Source organism: Psammomys obesus, unplaced genomic scaffold (assembly GCF_907164565.1).
Source record: "Psammomys obesus unplaced genomic scaffold, mPsaObe1.curated_primary_1811, whole genome shotgun sequence".
In the NCBI taxonomy this organism is placed as follows: domain Eukaryota; kingdom Metazoa; phylum Chordata; class Mammalia; order Rodentia; family Muridae; genus Psammomys; species Psammomys obesus.
The window spans coordinates 1,427,170-1,448,265 of record NW_026596069.1 but is presented as its reverse complement, the minus strand read 5'-3'; the positions used below and the strand labels follow the sequence as shown (position 1 = coordinate 1,448,265).

Sequence of the window (21,096 nt, the reverse complement as noted above, 5' to 3'; positions counted from 1 at the left end):
TACATACATACATACATACATACATACATACATACATACATACATACATACATACATACCCACACACTTATGATGGAGGAAACAGACTTCACAGAACAAGATAACATGGGTGAAAACTTCTATTTGAAAAAAACAAAAACAAAAACAAAACTGACTCAATTGTAGCTTCACCAGCACCACACTGACCAGTGAGTAGAAGTACAAGTTTCTGGTTTCTTTGAAGACTCAGTTGTGTCATGTGAAGCTGGAAGCTAGCTTGTGAGAGGGCATGAGATGTTTTGCTATGAGCTGTCTCATGCTAGGGGCATGACTTTGGCCAGCTGAAAACATCGTGGGTGGACTCTGAGGAGAAGAGATATATAGAAGCCCATGGATAGTAAGACAACCCTTTTTGGATTGACATCGCTGCATTAGCCTTCGTTCTTTGACACGACTTTGCAAAGGGAAATGCTCCAGAAAACTTCTCAGAGCAATCCAACAGAGTCTTTCAGCTTTCACTGACTTGTCCCAATCTGCTCACGCGTGTTGCTGTTTGGTGTTGGCATTTGGACTGGACTGCTGGCATCCGGAAAATGAAGAGTGGACTCATCCCAATGAACTACTTCTAAAAAGGTCTACAACTCCCCCTTTTTAAAAACCTTCTTTTCCCCCTGCTAGTGGGTTGGAAGAGAGGTAGAAACATTTAAAAAAAAACAAAACCCTAATAAAGTAGGTTTGTTGAAAAATCTAAGCCTACAGTAACCTTTCCTCAAGCCAATAAGGGAAAATGTTCAGGCCAATGGCAACCCATCCATGCTGCTCACCTGGAAAATGCAGCCCCCAACACAAAAGCAGCATACTCCTTCACCAGGGGTTCTGTGCTGTTGAGGCCATTAATCACCACTTGAAGGCCACCGAAGGACAGCAGGTCCTGTGCGTTATCCATCTGCAACAAAGGCATTGCTTAGCTCAGGACAGCCATCAGGGAAGAGAGCCCTGTTCAGACATCGTTTCTTTAATGACTACAAAAAACAAATGTAAAGGACATGCAAAAAGCGACAGTGGCCTTTCTGAGTAACTGGAAAGGCGGCATTAAAACAGCCTAAGTTTTAAAGTAATCTTACATTTGAGAACCTCTCATTCACATAACGCCATTTAAAAGCACCTGCGTAGGATTCGGCGGAAATGGCACCTAGCTATTGCTCATGCCAAGGATGTCTCAGAGAATTCTAATGCTGCAATGAGTCACAAAGCTTACTCCAAACATGCAAGCTGTTAACACAAAGAATCTGGCATCATGGCACAACTAAATAGAGCCATACTTCCTGTGGATGTCCAAAGACAATGGGAGGAGGAAAAAAAAAAAAAAAGCTGACTTTTTATTAGAACCAGGGACAAGAAAATGAGTCTTCCTAATGTGGCAGGTTTTGGCTGCGGTGCGGTGCGGTGCGGTGTGGTGCCGTGCGGTGCCGTGCGATGCAATGTGGTGTGTGTGTGTGTGTGTATGGTGTGATGCTGTGTGTGTGTGGTGTGTGTATGTGTGTGTTGGGGGTGGGAGATGTGCTACAAGTGTGCTAAGAGAGAAGTAACAATATTACCCCTTTTTTGATAAGGTTGGGTGAATCAGGACGCTTTTTATAAAATCTGTACAAAAGTCAGGTCTGTTTTACTAACTAGGGCTATATGCCAGTAGTGCAGAATATTTTTATCATCATATAATAACTGATAAGCTGAATAACTTCAAACAATGAACCCAAGTGATTGTAAAAAAATTGCAAAAAAAAAAAACAACCCTTACAATAAAATCAATACTAAATTATTACATTGATGTTTTATCATAAATCCTAGTTTGAGGTGTAATGGTTATGCTGATTTTTGTGGCACTTAATTGGGTTAAATTGCTATTAAATTACTATTTTACTAGTTAACTTACTAAACCCTATATTTGCATATATACACGAGAAATCAGAATCTTACTATCACTGGCCCCAAAAGGAGACCTCTTGCCCTTTTGGTGCCACTACACAGCAAATAAGAAAGTGTCAGAAATTAAAGCCCAGCAGCACTGAAATGGATGCCTATCTTTCCCCTAGAGCTCAGGGTCCCGACTCTCCTTGCTTCTGCCTCCAAACCAGAAAGTAGGTTCTGAGAGAAACAGCAAGTATAAAGTGTATTATCTGACTCTGCCCATGCTTGGGGTGGACCTGGCCTATTTCTAGCACTTGGACGATTACAGTCATATATTTTGATGGAACTGCCATAAGAGCAGGCTTTCTCATAACTGTTGCAGTCCAGTGACTAGAAGAATGATTAGCATAGAGTTAGGTGTTCAGTGATTTTTTTTTTGTTGGTGGTGGTTTTCTGAGCCAAGTCTGTGTAGACTTGGCTGTCCTGTACTTGATTTGTAGACCAGGCTGGGCTTGAAATCGCAGAGATCTGCCTGCCTCTGTCTCTCTGAGTGCTGGGATTACAGGCATGTAGCCATCACGCCTGGCTCAGTGTTCAATGATTAATCCTTGAATTGAGGAATAGAAATTTGAACTATTCCCAAAAGAAAATGATCTGTGAATTAAAAACAAACACAAACAAAAACCCCAAGGTATTTGTACTGACAAAGTGTGTGGCCCTCTTACCTCGGGCTAAGAATGTATCCATCCAGCATAAAGTCTGGTTGCCATGGGATGGCCAAGAGCTCGGGTTTCTCAGTCTCAACCCGTCCCTATGCAAGGACGACTACAGAGCCAAAGCCCAGCTAATAAGGAAGACTCAGGCTGGGGCACCCTGCCGATACATCTTCCTTCTTCACACATTTGGCCTTAACAACTCACATCTATCTTCTGACCCTCCTTGTTCCAGGTTTCCAAGATCCAGACTCATTACTCAGCATCCCATCAAGTCCCATAGGAATGGCCACTTACCAAAACCTGGCAGAGCTGCTAGCCTTTCTGTTGACCCCAAAGCAACACAGCCAGAGTCACCAAGGGACTGTTCTGGCTTCTGCTTTCTATATGACATCAATTCCATGAGATACAAATTGCTGCTATTTCCGTAAATACTTCGAAGGTGTTCTATCATTATCTGACTGACAATGAGAAAGAAAAGGTTCATCCTGGCCCACTTGCACACCAAAAGCTGGGTTCTCCCCAGAGCCACACAGATGGCAAGTTGAGAGGCAGAACTTTTCTCAGGCTGCTTTCAGGATGGGGCAAAACTAGTGGAAAGGTGTGTAGGGAGAGAGAAAGCATCAGGAAGGAGATGGAGGGAACTAAGCCAACACCAGGAAAAATTCAGAGCACACAAGATGATGAAAGAACAGGAATCTGAGAAGGAAAGATTCAGGTAAATAATTGAGGAGTCACACGAGAAAAGCAGATAGTCTGCCCAGGGCAGAGGGGCCAAACAGAGGCCTTTTTCATAAATAACTCACAAACTGTTTTCTATACACAAGGTTTTGCTTTTCACATATCCTGTTTTAATAATTAAAATATGGCTGCAAGGAATCCTTTGGCAGACCCAGTTCAGGTCCTTGAAGCCCATGGCTTTTTAAACCTCTATTCAGTGAATTTAGAGTGGGAATCGGCTGGAAAAGTTCTATTTGCCTCAAAGTTAGCATTACATCACCCAATTCTCCATCATAACTGGAAAGCAGGCTGAGCTGTGTATCCTGGAATTTCCATGAGAAATCACAATTTACCAGGGTCACATGGCACTTTAATGCCCAGCCCCAGTCAATGGTCCAGAACACTGAGGGCACTTTTGCCAACAGAGGAAACCAATGGAATGACCAATGGAATGTTTCTGTGATGACCTCTGGCTGAGTCTGGTGATGCCCAGTGAAGTGTAAAAGTGGAATGGGATGCCACCCTGAGGATGACACTGGCAGATGGGACCTGCAGGGGGATATTTTGCTGGGTCACTACTGGCTTACCCTTTGTGTAACTCATCCCCTCCCAAGCATGAAAAGCTTTGTAGTGATTTTAGCCTTTCATGTTAACAAAAGCAAAGACCCATTGGAAAGCTGATACCTAAATATCTACCCAAGTGCATTAAAAGTGAAAGAGTAATAAAAACTGCTAACATCAGAAGAAGACTAAGCTGGTCAATAACCCCTACAAGCCCTGATCACTTAAATATCTCTAACGGAAAAGCTGGGGGTGAGGCCTTTTCACCCCAAAGCAAGGACTAGGAAGAGGAAACAGAACTTAGGTTCATTTTTCCCATCTCGTAAGAAGGTCACAGTCTTGCTATTTGGGGTCTGAGAAAAAGTTCTGAACAGACAGCACACACACACTCACCACAGATGCTATCAAAACCCCAAATGAAGAAAATAATGTCTCTTAGCCTCATTTATAGAGAACAAGGACACTGTCGTGTGTGTCTGTGGAACACTGGGCTATATTCTGCTGGGTAAGGATCTCAAACAAGCCTTTGATTATGACTGTACAGCCCTTGGGCCATCATTCCAACAGTCTCCTATCTGGGCTCTGTTCCCACCAAAGCTCCCTCCTCTGGTCAGATTCTCAACACAACAGTTGGAGGGGCTGTTTTTACAGTGTTCTCTGTCCTCTGTGCTCCGGTGCCACTCTTCCATAGCCGGTGAGGTCCCACGGCCTCTTCCTTTTCTTTCAGCTCCAGTCAGGGTTGCCTTGTAGTTCCTCAAATATACTAGGCATGTTCCCACCTCCTGTCCACTAATTTCTATACTCTTCTTTTTATTTTTTCATAATATTTATTACCTTTCAAACAAATTATCTAGTAAATATGCCTATCTGCCTCTGTTAGAAAGTAAGCTCCAAATTCGTCCATAAATGTATCTCAAGTGCCTGAAACTCAGTAGACACTCCATAAATTCACTTGTTAAAAATGTTGAATAAATGAATGGTTTGCCTTAGCTCTTCTTTACCTCTGTCTTTTGATCTTCATGTAAAAGGTACCAGTGTTCTGTGAGACGTACACTGGTCAAAGTCTAAAAGTTTAGAAGTTAGCATTAGATTGAACTTTTTACAAATCCTCATTCTCATTCATCAGCTGGTTGGTCCTCAGTCAACACCATCTCTTTGAGCTCCACTGTCCTCAACTGAAAAGTGGGAACAGCCAGGCGGGCAGGGTTAAATTTGCTACAATTCCCCTTGTTCAGGAGCCTGAGGTGAGATGACCCACAGGAACCCAGAATTTGAGAGCATCCTGGATAACAATATAGAGAGGCCCTAACTCAAAAAAAAAAAACAAAAAATACACTAGAAAAAAAATGAGACTAATAGTGGCATCTACTCATAGGCACCTAGGGAACTAATATATACAAAGTGCTTGAAGCAGTAGGTAGTACCGAGTGTTCAATATTCGCTATTAGATGTTTGAATGGCTACTTTCTCACTTCAAACTCTCCATTCTTGGGATGAAGGGCACAACCACCAAGAGTAAGAGGACACCCTAGCTCTGCCTCCCAGAGTCCCATCCCACTGTGTCTGTGCTCCAGTCACTCCAGGCCTTTCACTTTACCAAGCTCATCTCTGCCCTTGAGTCTATGCTTGTAACTTACTCTGCCTGGAAAGTTCCAAGTCAAGGACTGACAAACTTTTCTAAAGTTCCTAACAGTAAGTAAATTTTCTCCAAGTTGCTTTTTTTTCCCTTTTTCTTTGATTTTTTGTTTTTGAGACGGGGTCTCTCTGTGTAGCCATGGCTGTTTGGGAGCTCACTACATAGATCAGTCTGGCCCTGAATTTATAGAGATCCGCCTGCCTCTAACTTCCAAGTGCTGGGATTAAAGGTGTGTGCCACCATGTCCAGCCTCAAACTAAATTTAAATAAATAAATTTTATTATTTTTTGAGAAATATATATATATATATATATGTGTGTGTGTGTGTGTATATATACACAATGTACTTTTATCACACTAGGTCCTCTTCTCCCCCAACTACTCCCATATTCACTCCCACTTCTCCCAATTCCATGTCCTTAAAAAACAAAACAACAACAAAAAAAAAACCAAACAAACCTCCTGAGTCTAATTTGTGTTGCTCATGTATGCACAGGTGGGGCCCATCCATTGGAGCACTGGTCAACCACCAGGGACCACGCCCATAAAGAAAACTTCCTCCCCCTCTCTCAGCAGCCATCAGTGATCAATAGCTTCTCAGCTAGGGGTGGGCTTGTGCAGGCAGCCACAGCAGCTGTGAGCTCATGAGTGTGAGTACAGTGTCCTGTTATGTTCAAAGGCCACTGTCACTCCCGCTCCCTCTGACTTCCTGCTCTCATGGTATTTTTGTCACCTCTTCCACAACGTTTCCTGAGTGTTGTGGGGAAGGTGAGAAGAACACAGATGATATGAAGGGGGAAGGGCAATAAGGGTGGGAAGAAAATTTAAGCACCAAATGCTTCTGACTTTGTAAACATGGTCTCTGTACAACTATTCAACTGTACCACTATAGTATAAAAATAATCATAAATACTATGTCAACAAATGGGTGTAGCTATCACAATAAAATAAGAATCACAAATACAGATATTACTCCAGACTAGGTCCATGGGCAACAGCTACCCATCACCTCTTTAAGAGTTTCTCTACTTCATTTAGCCAATTTCTATCCCTCCTTGAATACTCAGCCTATACAACACATCCTCTGAGACGCCATCTTATATTGACTCTAGTCAATTAGTTCTAAGTTCCCCTGTAATATATCACCCCATATCACCCTTTGAAGCCCTTATTACAATCTTCAGTTAGCTCATTATTTGCTAATTTGTTCAACTCTTCATTATATGTGCTCCCCCTTCCAGACTGTAAGTGGCACGAGACTATGGTTATTTTGTCTTAATGTTAAAAACAAATAAAACAAAACAAAACGGCTAATAATTCAAGCACAAAAAAAGTTTGTTCTGGCCTCTAAGAACATATCTAAGTACACAGGCACTGCCTATATTAAAATGTCTGTGCCATGGAAAAGAAGGAAAACTGTTGATGCTGTTCTCTCAGTTTTTAGGGTAGTGGTTTATGTTTGGAGCTATCAATTAAAAAGTCAGATTTACGGCCAAGGAAATACAATACCTGATGGACATAGTACTCAAGGTCAAAGAGTGCAGCCACTTTCTCTTCTAGGCTAGAGCTGGAGCTGTTGAACTTGTTTATCAGCCGAACCATAATCTGCATGTCAGTCTCCAGAACAACATTCAGCTCATCAAATTCCTTCTTCAGCTCCTCGATGGGGCGGAAGAACTGCTTTACTGTGGCCTGTCTTGCCTACAGAGAACAGCAAAGTCATGATTAGTCCAAGGGGCTAGAGCTGCCTCCCTAAAATGCAAATAGTCTGCCACGGATACCCCTCCTTACAGAACTGCCATTCCAAGATCGGGGATCAAATCTGTTGGAACAGAAGCATTGCTACTTTCCAAGAGACTCAGAGAAAAATCCACCAGGGTCTACCCACACAGGGCTCTGCTCCAAAAACATACTTAGGACTTTCCTAGTCATGCTTATTCAGGTCTGGAAGAACTAAGTATTCTTGGTGCAACCACTGAGGTGAGGGAAAGCAGGACAAACTCACTTTTAACCTCTAACATCACAGGACAGCTGAAGGAGAAGGTAAGAGGATCCACACATGGATCTAACTTCCACAATCAGAACTGTGCAACAATCACACTCCTGGTCTTGTACTGCCCAACCCAGTCACAGTGCAGGGAAACCCAGATGGGGAAAACTGTGGGGAAGAGTTTTCAGAGCAAAAGCGATTTGCCAATGAAAATTAAATCACTGTCATTACTGTCAATCCAACCACAGGTGTACAGTTTGTTCAACTGTTTGAAATGGCTAAATTACTGTATGTACTATACTCAAATCTCAAACAGTTCTGTCTCAATCCTCTCTACCCCACACACATGTAAAGGTTTTTAAAATAAAGTTATGCTGGAGGTGAATAAAAGATTTTAACGGGGTATTTTATACATGTGGCCCTCTGCTTTCTTCCCAATTTTAGTGGATAGTGCTTACAGAGAATCTGAAAGGTTGTGGTGGTTTGTGTATCTATCTTACAGGAAGAGTTAAAAGGCATGGGTATTTATAAAAAGCAGGATGATGAGCAGTTGTCAGCACCTAATTATTCATCTATTACCTACGGTTTCTCTCTCTGGCGTAAGTATTCTATAGAAACACCAACCAACAGTATGAATCACCCTCTCTTAAAAAAGATGCTTCAGCCGAGTTATCCCAGCTCTGTGGTCCCACACTCCAACTCTGGGCTAAAGCCCTGTGAAAGGCTCCTGCAAGTCTCGGGCAGAGGTCTACGAATGGGGAACAAAGCCAGCAAGGAAGTCTGAGCTGTCTAAGTCACTTCTCAGAGCCAGGGAACAATGGAAACAATAGCCAAGGAAGCACAACAAACACATGTGACTTCTCAGGTGGGATCTCTGTGAGTTCAAGGCCAGCCTGGTATACATAATGAGTTCTAGGACAGCCAGCGCTACATTGTGAGACCCTGTCTTGAAAAAGAAAAACAAAGTGACTTCTGCCTCACAAAAATAATGATTCCTGGTTCTAAAGAAAGCCTGTTTAAAAAAAAGAAAATTTAATCTGAAATAATAAACTCATAGGAAATTACAAGAATAGAGTATTCATGTACCCTTTGGCCAGCTTCCCCCAATAGTAACATCTTATATAATGATAACATCAACAGCAAGAAAAGAACACAGGTCAACAGGTCTTATAATCTAAGTCTTAAATAGATCTTATACTACAAGATCTATTACATTATGTCCCTTTTACATATACATGTTTGCATGTACAGCTGTATCGTTCTATAAAGTTTTGTACAGGTTACAGACTTATGTAGCTGTCAGTACAATCAAACTATAGAGCTACTCTACCCCTACTGAGGAACCCACGGTACAAGCTCTTTATAGCTTCGTCTTGTGCTCCCACTGAGTCCCATCCCAAAGCCCTGATAACCACTGATTTTTTTTTTTTTCTCCAGCTCTATAATTCTGACATTTGGGGAATGTTATATAAATGGAACCACACAGATTGGCTTTTTTAAGATTGGCATTTTTTTCCACTAAGCATTATGCCCTTGAGATCTACCCAAGTTACTGCACACTTCAAGTGTTCATTTCTTTTTACTGCTGAGTATTTCATCACATCTGTACAGTTTGCTTAATCATTTACCTGCTTATGAGCATCCAAACTGTTTCTAGGTTTTGGCCATTATGGTACCCCTGCTCAGCAGAAGAGATGGTTCAGATGGTAAAAAAAAAAAAAAAAAAAAAAAAAAAAAGCCACCCAAGCCTGACAGGCTGAGTTCGATCCCTGAGTTCAGGCGGAAGCAGGGAAGCAATTCCTGAAGGGTTACACGCTGAACTCCACATGCACACTGTGGCATTGCACGCCTACGCTCTCTCACACATGCCACATACACAACAGGTAAGTAAATAAACAGAACCGCTATAAACACCTGATACCTTTGCTTAAAGGCATACATACGGATCTTTGTTTAAACATACATCTTATTTTTCTATGATCAACACCGATAAGCACAATTGCTGGGTTATACGGTCAACACATGTTATTTCTTTAAATTTGACAAACTTTCCCAGAGGATATGTACCATTTTACATTCCAATAAACTATGTATGAAATATTCCAGTTGAAGCATCTAGTACTATCATCATTTTTTATCTCTTAAGAAATATTTACCAATATCTCTATAGATTTAATTTGCATTTCTACAATGGCTAATGATGCTAAGCAGGTTTTCATGGCTTATCTGCCACCCACATATTCTCTTTGGCAAAATGTTTTTTTTAATTTTTCACTTTCTAAGTGGTTTGTTTATGACTATCGGAACTTTGGGGTTGTTTATATACTCTAGGTAAAGGTCCCGTGTTAGGCTGAGTGTACAATTTAAATGGAAGGGAGGACACTTGCAGGGCCAGTCCCACCGCTCTGAAAGCACATCTACTTGGCTGCCCTTCACAGGCATGGGTGCTCACATTCCAGCTGCCACGGTACATCAGCTGCAACTACCCTAAGTAGTCAATTTTTAGGGCTGAGGATATACTTCAGTTGGCAGAGCACTTGCCTAACATGCACAAAGCCCTGGGTCTGATCCCTAGCATCACATATATTAGGTATGGTAGCATATACCTGTAATCCTAACATGCAGAAGTGTAGCCAGCTGGATCAGGATTCAAAGTCGGCCTCAGGTACATTTTGAGTTTGAGGCCAACTGAGATACATGAGAGTCTGTCTCAAATGTAAAAATGAGAGTTAGAGAAATGGCTCAGCAGTCAAGAGAATACAATGGTTGGACGTCATATTATTCCTTTTTATTTTTTATTCCTCTGTTCAGGAGGCAGAGGCAGGGGAAGTCTGTAAGTTCAAGGCCAGCCTGGACTACACAGTAAGACAGTGTCTCAATAAGAATGCACACTGCACCTCATCAAGTGGCTCACAAGTGCCTCTGGGGCCAGTTCCAGCAGATCTGGTGCCCTCTTTTGGCCTCCATGGACTCCTGCACTCACATGGACAAACCCCACACCCCCACACAGACACAAAGACCCACAAAGACAGATCCCCTCATAGACAATTTTTAAAATGTTTGTTTTAAATACAGTACTAATTTTGCTGTTAGCTTTGGCAACAAGATCTTGTTTCTTCTGAACATAGATTACTAACTGTTGGCACAATGCTGCAATCTCAGTGACACAAGAGACTAAGGAAGGTCACCCTTTTTTTTTTTTTTTTTCCAGAGCTGAGGACTGAACCCAGCTCTTGCTAGGCAAGCGCTCTACCACTGAGCTAAATCCCCAACCCCAGGAAGGTCACTCTTAACTTCGAGGCTAGCAAACAGATTATAGAGTGAATTAAAAGATTCATGGGGCAACTTAATGAGACCCTGTTTCAAAATTAACAATGAAGCCAGAGGTGGTGGTTCATTCCAGCTCTTGAGAGGCTGAGCTGAAGAGTAGGAACTCATAGCTATCTGTGCTACACAGTGTGTTCCAAGCCAGCCTGGACTATAAAGTGAGGCTCTACATTAATTAACATTAACAAATCCTTCAAAGAGGGCTAGACTGAGACATGCAAGATGTCTCAGTGAATAAAGGCGCCTGCCACCAAGTCTGATGAGTTCAATCCTCAGAGTCCAAGGAACCCACATGGTAGAAAGAGAAAATCAATTTCCACTGTACATCAGTTGTCTGCTGCCTTACATACACACACATACCTGCACACGCAAGCATGCGCACACTCATTCTAAATCACTGGTTCTCAACCTTCTTAATGCTGTGACCCTTTAACACAGTTCTTCATGTTGTGGTGACCCCAATCATAAAATTATTCTGCTGCTACTTAACTGTGGTTTTGCTACTGTTATGAATCATAATGTAAATATCTGATATTCAGGATATCTGATATACAACCCCTGTGAAAAGGGGTTGTATTTGATCCCCAAAAGGATCACAATCTACATGTTGAGAGCTCTGCACTAAATAAATACATTTTAAAAATTTAAGAAGAGTTGAAGATGTAGCACATACAAGTATAAGGCCTTAGGTTTGATTTCTAGTACCAAAAAATAACTTAAGACAAATTCATAAAGTAACAGAAAGGATAAGTGACATTAGCAAAAGCCCTTCATGTCAGAGAAACTCAGAAAATTCACGACACTGAAAGCTCAATAGGTAAAATCTAGAAGCTGATCCACACTTGGAAAGGAGTGCAACCCTGCCATGTAAAGCGCTTGCTTTATGCCAGGTTTTACGATTGAGAGCTGAGCGGGGGGAGACTGCTCTGTTCTTTGCTAAGGGTTTTGTTTTGTTTTGATCAAGAAACAAAAGAAGTTTAATTCTCAATGTTTTTGGTACTTTATAGTACTAAGTAAATATTGGTATTGCTACTTTTCATTTCTGTATATATTTATGCCTCACAGGAACTGATAGCGTGTGTGAGGCCCTGGGTTCAATTCCCAGAACCTCATAAATTGGTGGCAGTAGCTCATTCCTGTAATTCCAGATCTCAGGAGGCAGACCCAGAGTTCAGTTGGCTATATGGAGCCTTAGGACCAAAAAACAAACAAACAAACAAACAAACTTGTAACATTCAAAAAACTTCTGGGATTCTGATAGAAACTGCATTAAACATATAAACATATAAATTTTACAATGTTGAACCTTCCAATTCATCTACACAGCATGTCTACTTTTAAACTCTTTAGTTTAAATACATCATCAGTTATCAACCCTTGACTTTCAGTATAGATCCGAAAGAGTTTAAGTTAGCCTGGGTGACTCCATTTTGAAATGAGGAGCCATCTTGACTGGGAGCTGAACTCAGGTACCAGGAAATATCACAGAATACAAACGTGGCAGAAAACAAAGTTAACTTTCCTAGCAGCAGCCTCCAGGAAATATCACAGAATAAATACTTGATAGAAAATAGAGACAATCTCCCTGGCAACAATCAATGAGAATCTGTTGGGAAAATTCTCCCCAATGTTCCACATGTAGTTTAGAAAAATAGCCATTTTAAGTTAGACTTCAGCTAGAAGGTCATCTCATCCCTCTGACTCTTACCCCATCCTGTAACGTCAAGGCATAAAACCCCCTGCTTGAAGTTGTTCCCTTTAAAAACCCTGCTCACCCAGGGCTCGGAGTCCCACTTCTCTACTGCTGCATCAGTGAGACTTGGGTCCTGAGTTCGATCACTCTGGTAATAAAGCTCTCTTGCTTTTGCATCGAGTCGTCTGCTGGTGTTCTCTGAGGGTCCGGTGAACCTGGCACAGCAATCCTATACTGAAGGCATATGCCTTCTTGGCTTTATGCCTAAATATTTTATTTTGGGGAGAATATAAATGGAATTTGTTTTTTATTTTAATTTCCAGATATTCATAACTAGTATATAGATATATGATTGAACTATGTTGGTTTCGTATCCTGTGTCCTAGCTGAATTCACTAGCTCTAAAAGGGTATTTTTTTTTTAAATTAGGTGTTCTCTGGGATTTATACTTAGATAATCTATGTCATCTGAAAATAAGGAGAATTGGGGTTGTTTTTGTTTTGTTTTGTTTTGTTTTGTTTTCCTTTTCCAGTTTAACACCTTTTGTCTCTCTTCTTTGTCTCAGTAAATTGGGACTGCTCCGAATGAGTGGTATACTAGTCAGGACTCTCTAGAGACACAGAACTTACAGAACAGACATATATTTACATAAATATATTTAAATATTTACACAGAGATACTCACATAAATGTAACATATGAAATATTATATATTTGTTAAAATATATTTATAAAATACATATAAAGATAATTAGAATAGCTTACAGAGTGTGGTCACAGGCAAGAATGGCTGCCTATGAACAGAAGATCCAAAAATCTAGTAGTTGTTCAGTCCATGAGGCTGGATGTCTCAGCTGGTCATCAGTATACACTGGAATCTGGAAGAAGTAGGCTCTAATACCAGGGAAGACAGGGACTTGCTAGCAAGGGTGAGAGCAAGCAGGCAGAGAGAGAGGCACCTTTCATCTTCCGTGTCCTTTATATATAGGCTAGCAGCAGAAAGTGTGGCCCAGATTAAAGGTGGATCTTCCCATCTCAAAAATCCAGATTACGGGCTGGAGAGTTGGCTCAGTGGTTAAGAGCACCGTCTGCTCTTCCAAAGGACCCGGGTTCAATTCCCAGCACCCACATGGCAGCTCACAACTGTCTGTACCACCAATTCCAAGGAATCTGACACCTTCACACTAATACACATAAAATAAAATTAAATAAATTTTAAAAAAATTTTAAAAAATCCCTATTACAAGTGGGGTCTTCCCACTTCAAATAATTTAATTAAGAAACATGCCCCTCACAGGTGTGCCCAGCCACTTAGATTTTAGTTAATTCTAAATGTAGTCAAGTTGACAATCAAGAGTAGCCATCAAAAGTGGTGATCTTCTTCCTGATTTCATTGGCAAAGATAGCCTCTATATGTTTACACTTTCATCCGTCTCTTTATCAAGTCAAGGGAAGTTCCTATTCCTGGATTTGTTGATTTTTCATCATAAACCTATTGAATTTCTGTCACATGTTCTTAATATCTCAACTGATATATGATGAGGTATTTTTTCTTCTTTAGCTGCTGACTGGTGGTTACAGCATTGGGTTTTAGGTTTTTGTTTGCTTGTTTCTGATTTTTTGAGTCAGAATCTTGTTATGCAGCCAGGTTGACCTCAAATTTACAACCCTCTGTGCTGGGACTACAGGTGTACACCACCATACCCAGACAGACTAGACTTTGTTACATAGAAAAAAAACTGAGGTAGTGTCTCTCTATGCAGCCCTTGTTGGCCTTGAACTCAGAGATTCCCCTGCTTCTGCTGTGATTAAAGGTGTGCACTAACTCCCACACAGAATCAACTTTTCCTTTCTGTAATAAAACCCCTTTAGCTGGGCATGGTGGCGCACACCTTTAGTCCAAGCACTTGGGAGGCAGAAGCAGGTAGATCTCTGTGAGTTTGGGACTAGCCTGGTCTACAGAGTGAGTCCAGGACAGCCTGGGCTACACAGCGAAACCCTGTCTTGAAAAACTAAAACATACACATACGACACCACCACCACTAACAACAACAACAACCCTTCAGTGATTACTCTTTTTCTAAATTACTGAACTTGACTTGTCTCTATCTTGTTGGGGAGTTTTGCATCTACATTCATGAGGAATGTTATTCTGAATAGTTTGGGGTTTTTTTTTTTTATACTTATCTGGTTTAGGCAGAAACATAGTACCAGAGTTATAAATAAATGAGGAAGTATCATTTTTGCTTCCATTTTCCAGAAAAGACTGTAGAGCTGATGGTAACTACTTTTCAATGCTTGGTAGATATTGCTGGTAAAACTATTTGAACCTAAGGAATTCTTTCTTGGACCATTCCCACTACAAATCAAACCTCCTTAAAGGCTATCAGGCTCTTTACATTGTTTTCTATGTTAAGTGTAGGCAGCATGTACTTGATCCCTTGAAGCTCTGGGAGTGGATTAAGAGCTGGTAGCGTGCTTACCAACTACCCTACTGCTAAGCTTCATCCATGACGCCTCGGTTTCTGAAATAGGGGTCTCTCTATGCAGCTCAAGGCTGGTTTACCAATTGCATTTTTACTTGTGTTCAGGTCAACTCACCTTTCTACTCCTCTTTCTCCTCTCTCCTTTCTCTCTCTCTCTCTCTCTCTCTCTCATCCTCTCTCTCTCTCTCTCTCTCTCTCTCTCTCTCTCTCTGGTTTTGTTCTTTTTTGAGACAGGGTTTCATTCCAAAACCAAAACAAAACAAAACAAAAAAAACCTTAAGGTTTAATTTACACATTGTTTTGAACAGCAAATTCTCATGCTATCTTTCTACTTGCTACACACATGAACACCCCTTTGTCCAGCATAACCATGCGACTTCTTACACACTAGAGAAGTTTGACTACAGTATATAGGAATTACCTAATTTATAACTTAAACTTTTATATCAGGAATGTACTATATAACAGTTCAATATTATACACGAGGAGTCTAGTACATATTCCCCCGGGAAGAGGAACTGCCATAATTCTACATGGTCTGTGTGGTGGTTTGAATGAAAATGGCCCCACAGGCTCACAGGGAGTGACACTATTTGAAAGGACTAGGAGGTGCGGCCTTGTTGAAGGAATATGTGAGTGGGCTTTGGGGTTTTAGAAGCCCAAGCCAGTGGCTCTCTCTCCCCTTCTTGCTGTTTGCATATAGGGATATACACTTTTCAGCTCCTCCAGCACTATGTACTCCTCCTGCCTCTGTACTGCCACGCTTCTCACCAGGAAAACCTCTGAAGTTGTAAATTAAGTGTTTTCCTTTATAAGAGTTGCCATGGTCATGGTCTCTTCACAGCAACAGAACATTAATTAAGACTCTGTGTGTGTGTGTGTGTGTGTGTGTGTGTGTGTGTGTGTGTGTGTGTTTCACTTCTTTGCTGATGCTTTCATTTGTTTTAAGAGTGTTAATAACAACTTGTTAGGCAATTTTATGATAGCTGCTTTAAAAATTGTTACTAGATTTTCAACTTTTGAGTTTCAGTGTTAGCGCCTTTCTTAGTCTGCTTAGGCTACTATAACAAAATACCAAAAACTAAGTAATTTAAATATTAAATTTTCCTCAGTTCTAGAGACTAAGAAATATAAACTCAAGTTGTTGGCCAGTTCAGTCCCCTCACTGAAGGGTCCTTCCCAGGGTGTAGATGACACAACCCAAAGGAGTGCTACTCTCTCTTCTCCCTCTCAGGAGAGCTCTACCCCACGCCCATGGCCAAAGTGTAGAGGAACTTTAATTCACACATGGCTGCTCTAGCAAGAGAGCACATCCAAAGATCTTCTAGGTTTGTGTCATCTGGCTGAAATACAAACATGCCTTTAACCCAGGAGACAGAGGTAAGTAGATCTAAGTTCAAGGCCAGCCTGGTAGAGAGCAAGTTTCAGGTAAAGAAAAACCTAGGTCCAAGCATGGTGGTACAGGCTTTTTTTTTTTTTTTAAGATTTATTTATTTATTATTTATACAGCATTCTATCTGCATGTACACCTGCTTACCAAAAGAGGGCAACAGATCTCTTTATAGATGGTTATGAGCCAGCATGTGGTTGCTGGGAATTGAACTCAGGATCTCTGGAAGAACAGCCAATGTTCTTTAACCTCTGAGCCATCTTTCTGGCCCCTGGTACAGGCTTTTAATCCCAAACAATGAAAGTAAACTTAGTTTGTAGAAGGAAACATCCATTGAAAGTGATGTCTAACTGAGTGGCAGAAACAGTGATAAATCAGAGAAAGATTTGACAGAATAGGATATGTGCAACTCAGCTACTTAAGGAGGGAAGGAGGGGAAGACAGAAGGAAGAGAGAGAGAGCAATAACAGTTTCACTGGGACAGCTTTATAGAGAGAGGTTGAATAAGAGAACAGTGTAGGCACAGGCAAAGATAGAACAAGTCAGAGAATGAGACAGAGCCAGAAGATTAGAAAAGATAGCTGGAATTAGTTTGAGGCCAAGCAGAGCAATTTAGAGGCCGAGAGAAAAGCCAGATTGAGTAAATCAGCTGGGAGAGGAGTTTGAGACAGAACAGCTAAGTTGAACTAGCCAGACCAGACCTCAGAAAGAACTAGAAAGGGTGGGCTTATTAAGCAGTTAAGTCTCAGAGGCTGAAAATATTCTACGCTTAGGTTAGATTGTAAGACTAGAAGCTTCCAGGACTAGGCCTAGGTTAGCAGAAGGGGGCAGTAAGCCTCCAAGACAACTGTAATAGGAAAACAAGAGTTCTTTTTACACCTAAGCTTAATTATCTCCCAAGCTTGTACCTCCAAACAGGATCATATTGGGGGGTTATAACTTAAATGTATGCTTTTGAGGAGAACATAAACATTCAACTCATAACACCATCAGTTAACTGTCTCACCTTATTCAAGCTGTGGCTTTTCCAGGTTCTTAATTAGATAAATGATTTTCAAGTATATGCTAGATATCTAAGGTATTAAGTTACAAGAGTTAATATTTAAATTCTATTTAATCTTCTTTTTTTTAGTAGGTAGTCAGTGGCCTGCTAGTGTTTGTTTTGGCTGGTTCTAGCAAGTAGCAAGTTCAGTTTTCAGTGCTAGTCTAGCCTGTCTCCTTCCTGTGCAACCTTCCACATGGCAATTTCTTAACCTTTTGCTGTGTGGATGCTGGTCAGTTTGTTGTTGTTGTTGTTCTTGTTTTGTTTGTTTGTTTGTTTTCTGGATATAAATGATGGATTATCCCAGAACTTTGTAGGTAAATTTTAACTTTTCAGATATATTCTGTCTAAACCAATCCTGGTCCTTCACTCCAGGCTGAGAGAATAAAGAACACTTGGCTGACCCCTAGGTGCAGGATCTTGCTAATGGAAGAATAGCTCCCCCTATTGTCTTCTACTAATACCACCCTTGTAGGGCAATTGATGTGCTTATTTGGGGAAATTCACTTACACCATTCACCGTACCACAGAGGGCAGCTTGCTGTTGCCACTAGGGTGGGAATGGAAGGACAGATTCCCTATCAGCCCTATTGACACCACTTTATCAGAGAGGAAGTAAAAAGCCATCTCACTGTTGCCAGGTAAGAGGTGGTATTCAAGTTCCCCATCAGATTTCTGCTCACACCACCTCAGCACCACAACCAGTCTCTATGCCTAGAGTGTGTGTGTGTGTGTGTGTGTGTGTGTGTGTGTGTGTTATGTAGATGTGTGGTGTGAGAGTGTGTGTGTGTGCATGGTGTTGTGTCTGTGTGTGCGCATATGCATGCATGCCAAGAAAGACCACAGAGAGGAGCTACTGGGCAGAGGGTAGAAACACTGCAGAGTCCTGATTCATACTGCCATTGTGATTAGGTGCAAGCTCAGGCTTCCCAGGTGATTTCTGCTGACTTTGGTACAGGAATCAGAACACAGGGTTGCTGCCACCACCAAGCAGGAACTAGAATTCTAGACTTCCTTACTCATCTTCTACTGGTAATGAATGTATATTATGGGGTGTTGGTCAGAGTGCCATGGTCTGTGACAGAAGTAAGACAGGTGCTTTTTAAAAAATTTCCTTCTTTTCTTTCTTTCTTCTTTTTCTTTCTTTCTTTCCTTCCTTCCTTCCTTTCTTCCTTCCTTCCTTCCTTCCTTTCTCCCTCACCCTCCCTCCTTCCCTCCCCCCTCTCTTTCTTTCTCGTTTTAAGACCGCTCCTTTTCTAACTAGAAAGCTAAAGCTTCTTTCAGTGTTTTAGAATCTACTACTTAAGCCAGGTTTGGCAGCACATGCCAGTACTTGGCAGGCTTTGACAGAAGTATCACATGTTTGAGTCCAGCTTGGGCCCCAGTGCACTCCAGGTCACTCTAGGCTATGTGCTAAGACCCTGTCTTAGGAAACAAAAAATATTTTAGATTATCTAAAATTTGTTGGAATTTCAGCAGCTGAGATTCTCCAGTATCCAGGCTAGAATATGTAGGGCTAAAAGAAGACCCAAGACAGACACCGTCATGTTGTTCCTAAAGCTCCAAGATCCCTGGTCCAATCTGCCATTTTCTTGGTGGCACCTTTTAGAAATTTCCATATTGCATCTATGGCTATAACCCGGGTTTTAGTTATCCTTAGTGGGTGCAATAGGAAACATGAGCTTGCCACAGAGTGAAAAGCTAAAGAATGTTATACCTTTTTAAAGTCACATTTAATTTTTTTAATATTTATTTCTTTAATGTGTGTATGTGTACATATATGTATGTTATGGCATATGTGAAGTATGTGTGCATGCATGTGTGTAGATTAGAAGACACACTTGCAGGATTGCACTCAGGTCATCAGGCTTACTGGCAAGCATCTTTACACACTGGCGCATCTGGCCAGCCCTGAAACAACTTTTTTGAGAAGCAAGAAACTTCATCTAAATTGATTCAAGTTACTATCAATTCAAGAAAATTGATACCCTTCTTCCTGCAAACTTCATGTCAAATCTGAGAAACACAGAGATATGGCCAATATCTGACAGGATTGCTTTTAGTGGCATCACCCTGTATATACAAGGCATTACCTCATAGGATGGACTTAAAAATTAGTTATCCAAAGTGTGAAAAGATCTGTAGCCAGGAATGTGAGACATGTTTAAAAAACAAACAAATAAATGCACACAAACCTGTTGCAAGTCAATCTGCTTGTGCCAGAGCCAGTGCTGACAGGGCATGAACAGACTGGTTCCACGTGAGCAGAAGACCAGGTCCTGGCACCCAGTGCAGAGCTAACGACCTAACCAACTCCAGCCTCCTGAGTGCCCAGACTGCAGAGCACGGAAAGAGGAAGGCGTGGCTCAGGCCAGCAGGTACTAGGGTCATGCTTTTGTGCTGTTCCGTGGATCCCTTTGCACAGGGAAATGGATTTTTAAACAGAAATGGAAAACAAATAATCTTTGCCTTTCCATTTTCAAACCTTTTAAAAATTATTCTTGCTTTTCTACACTAACTAAATTATGAAGAGAAAATGTCATTGTCTGAGAACAAAATTTCAATCATACTTTCCCAGGAAAACAGAGAGAAGTAAGGTTAAGTAGGTTTTCATCCACAGAGTACACGGAACCTGGAACAACTTCTAACTTCTCACAGACCCTCGTGACGCCCAGAGCAAAGGTGACAGGTGGGAAGGCTGTAAAGCCCTGGCCTCAGAGCAGCAGACACGAGCATGTCCCGGCCTCCGCCTCACTGGCGGCACGCGCGCTTTTCTTCACCCTGTCCAGCCGACCACCAGCACAGCTGTAGGGAGAGTCCTAGCACCATTCTTTCATGTGCTGCAGCTCTTTCCCGCCCCTTCCTTTTGATTTTTAGACTTACATATTTTATTGTTTCACATGTATGAGTGACTCTCCTGCACCTACCTATGTGCCCCATGTGTGCCTGGTGCCTCCAGATATCAGAAGGCGGCACTGGATCCCTTGGGAGTACAGTTACAAAACCAACCAGGCTCCTCTGAAGAACAACAAACACTTTTCAGCTCTGGGCCAGCTCTGCAGTCCTGCCGCTACCTTCTAACATGCATTGTCTCTATGACAGACATGTGACTTTGGTAAGATAACTAAAGACATGAACACTTTTGGGGGGGGTTGTATTGGGGTGGCTTGGTTATTTGAGACAGTCTCTATATAGCCCAAGCTGGCCTGGGAATTTACTCGTAGTCCTGATGAGCCTAGAACTCAAATAATCTTCCCCTTTAGCCTCTAGAGTGCTGGGATACAGGTGTAGTCTTCATGCTTGACAACTCATTTTTCATTTATTAATATCTCCATCTTGACGGTTGTTGGCCTTGTGAATGCAGAAGTGTTTTCAGATCCACGAGGTCGAGTTCTACTGATTAGCATATTGACTTTTGGACATTTGATAAAATACACATCCTGGATTAGGCTGTGATCAGATTTGATAGAAGGTATTGAAAGGGTAACAGCTGGCTGCCTCACTGAGTCCTGAGGATAAGTGTTAGGTAATATACATAAAGACTCAAACGTCATAATCTTTTGCCTCAGTCTCCCGCGCACTGAGATTACAGTTGTGTGTCATAGCATCTGGCTTTGGCACATCTTAAGTAGGTCAGCACTAGCTCCACTAT

At 41.5% G+C, this 21,096-nt stretch overlaps 1 protein-coding gene across 3 annotated transcripts in view; it reads right to left on the bottom strand.

Annotated features, from left to right (window-relative positions):
- Positions 1-21,096, bottom strand: part of Sil1 (SIL1 nucleotide exchange factor) — a 222,164-nt gene that overhangs the window by 53,502 nt on the left and 147,566 nt on the right. For all 3 annotated transcript variants that reach the window (XM_055625668.1, XM_055625669.1, XM_055625670.1), the window contains exons 6-7: positions 7,027-7,218; positions 804-925 (exon numbers count right to left, since the gene is read on the bottom strand). In XM_055625668.1, the coding sequence (XP_055481643.1) occupies positions 804-925; positions 7,027-7,218 (314 nt within the window). The remainder of the gene's footprint in view (positions 1-803; positions 926-7,026; positions 7,219-21,096) is intronic.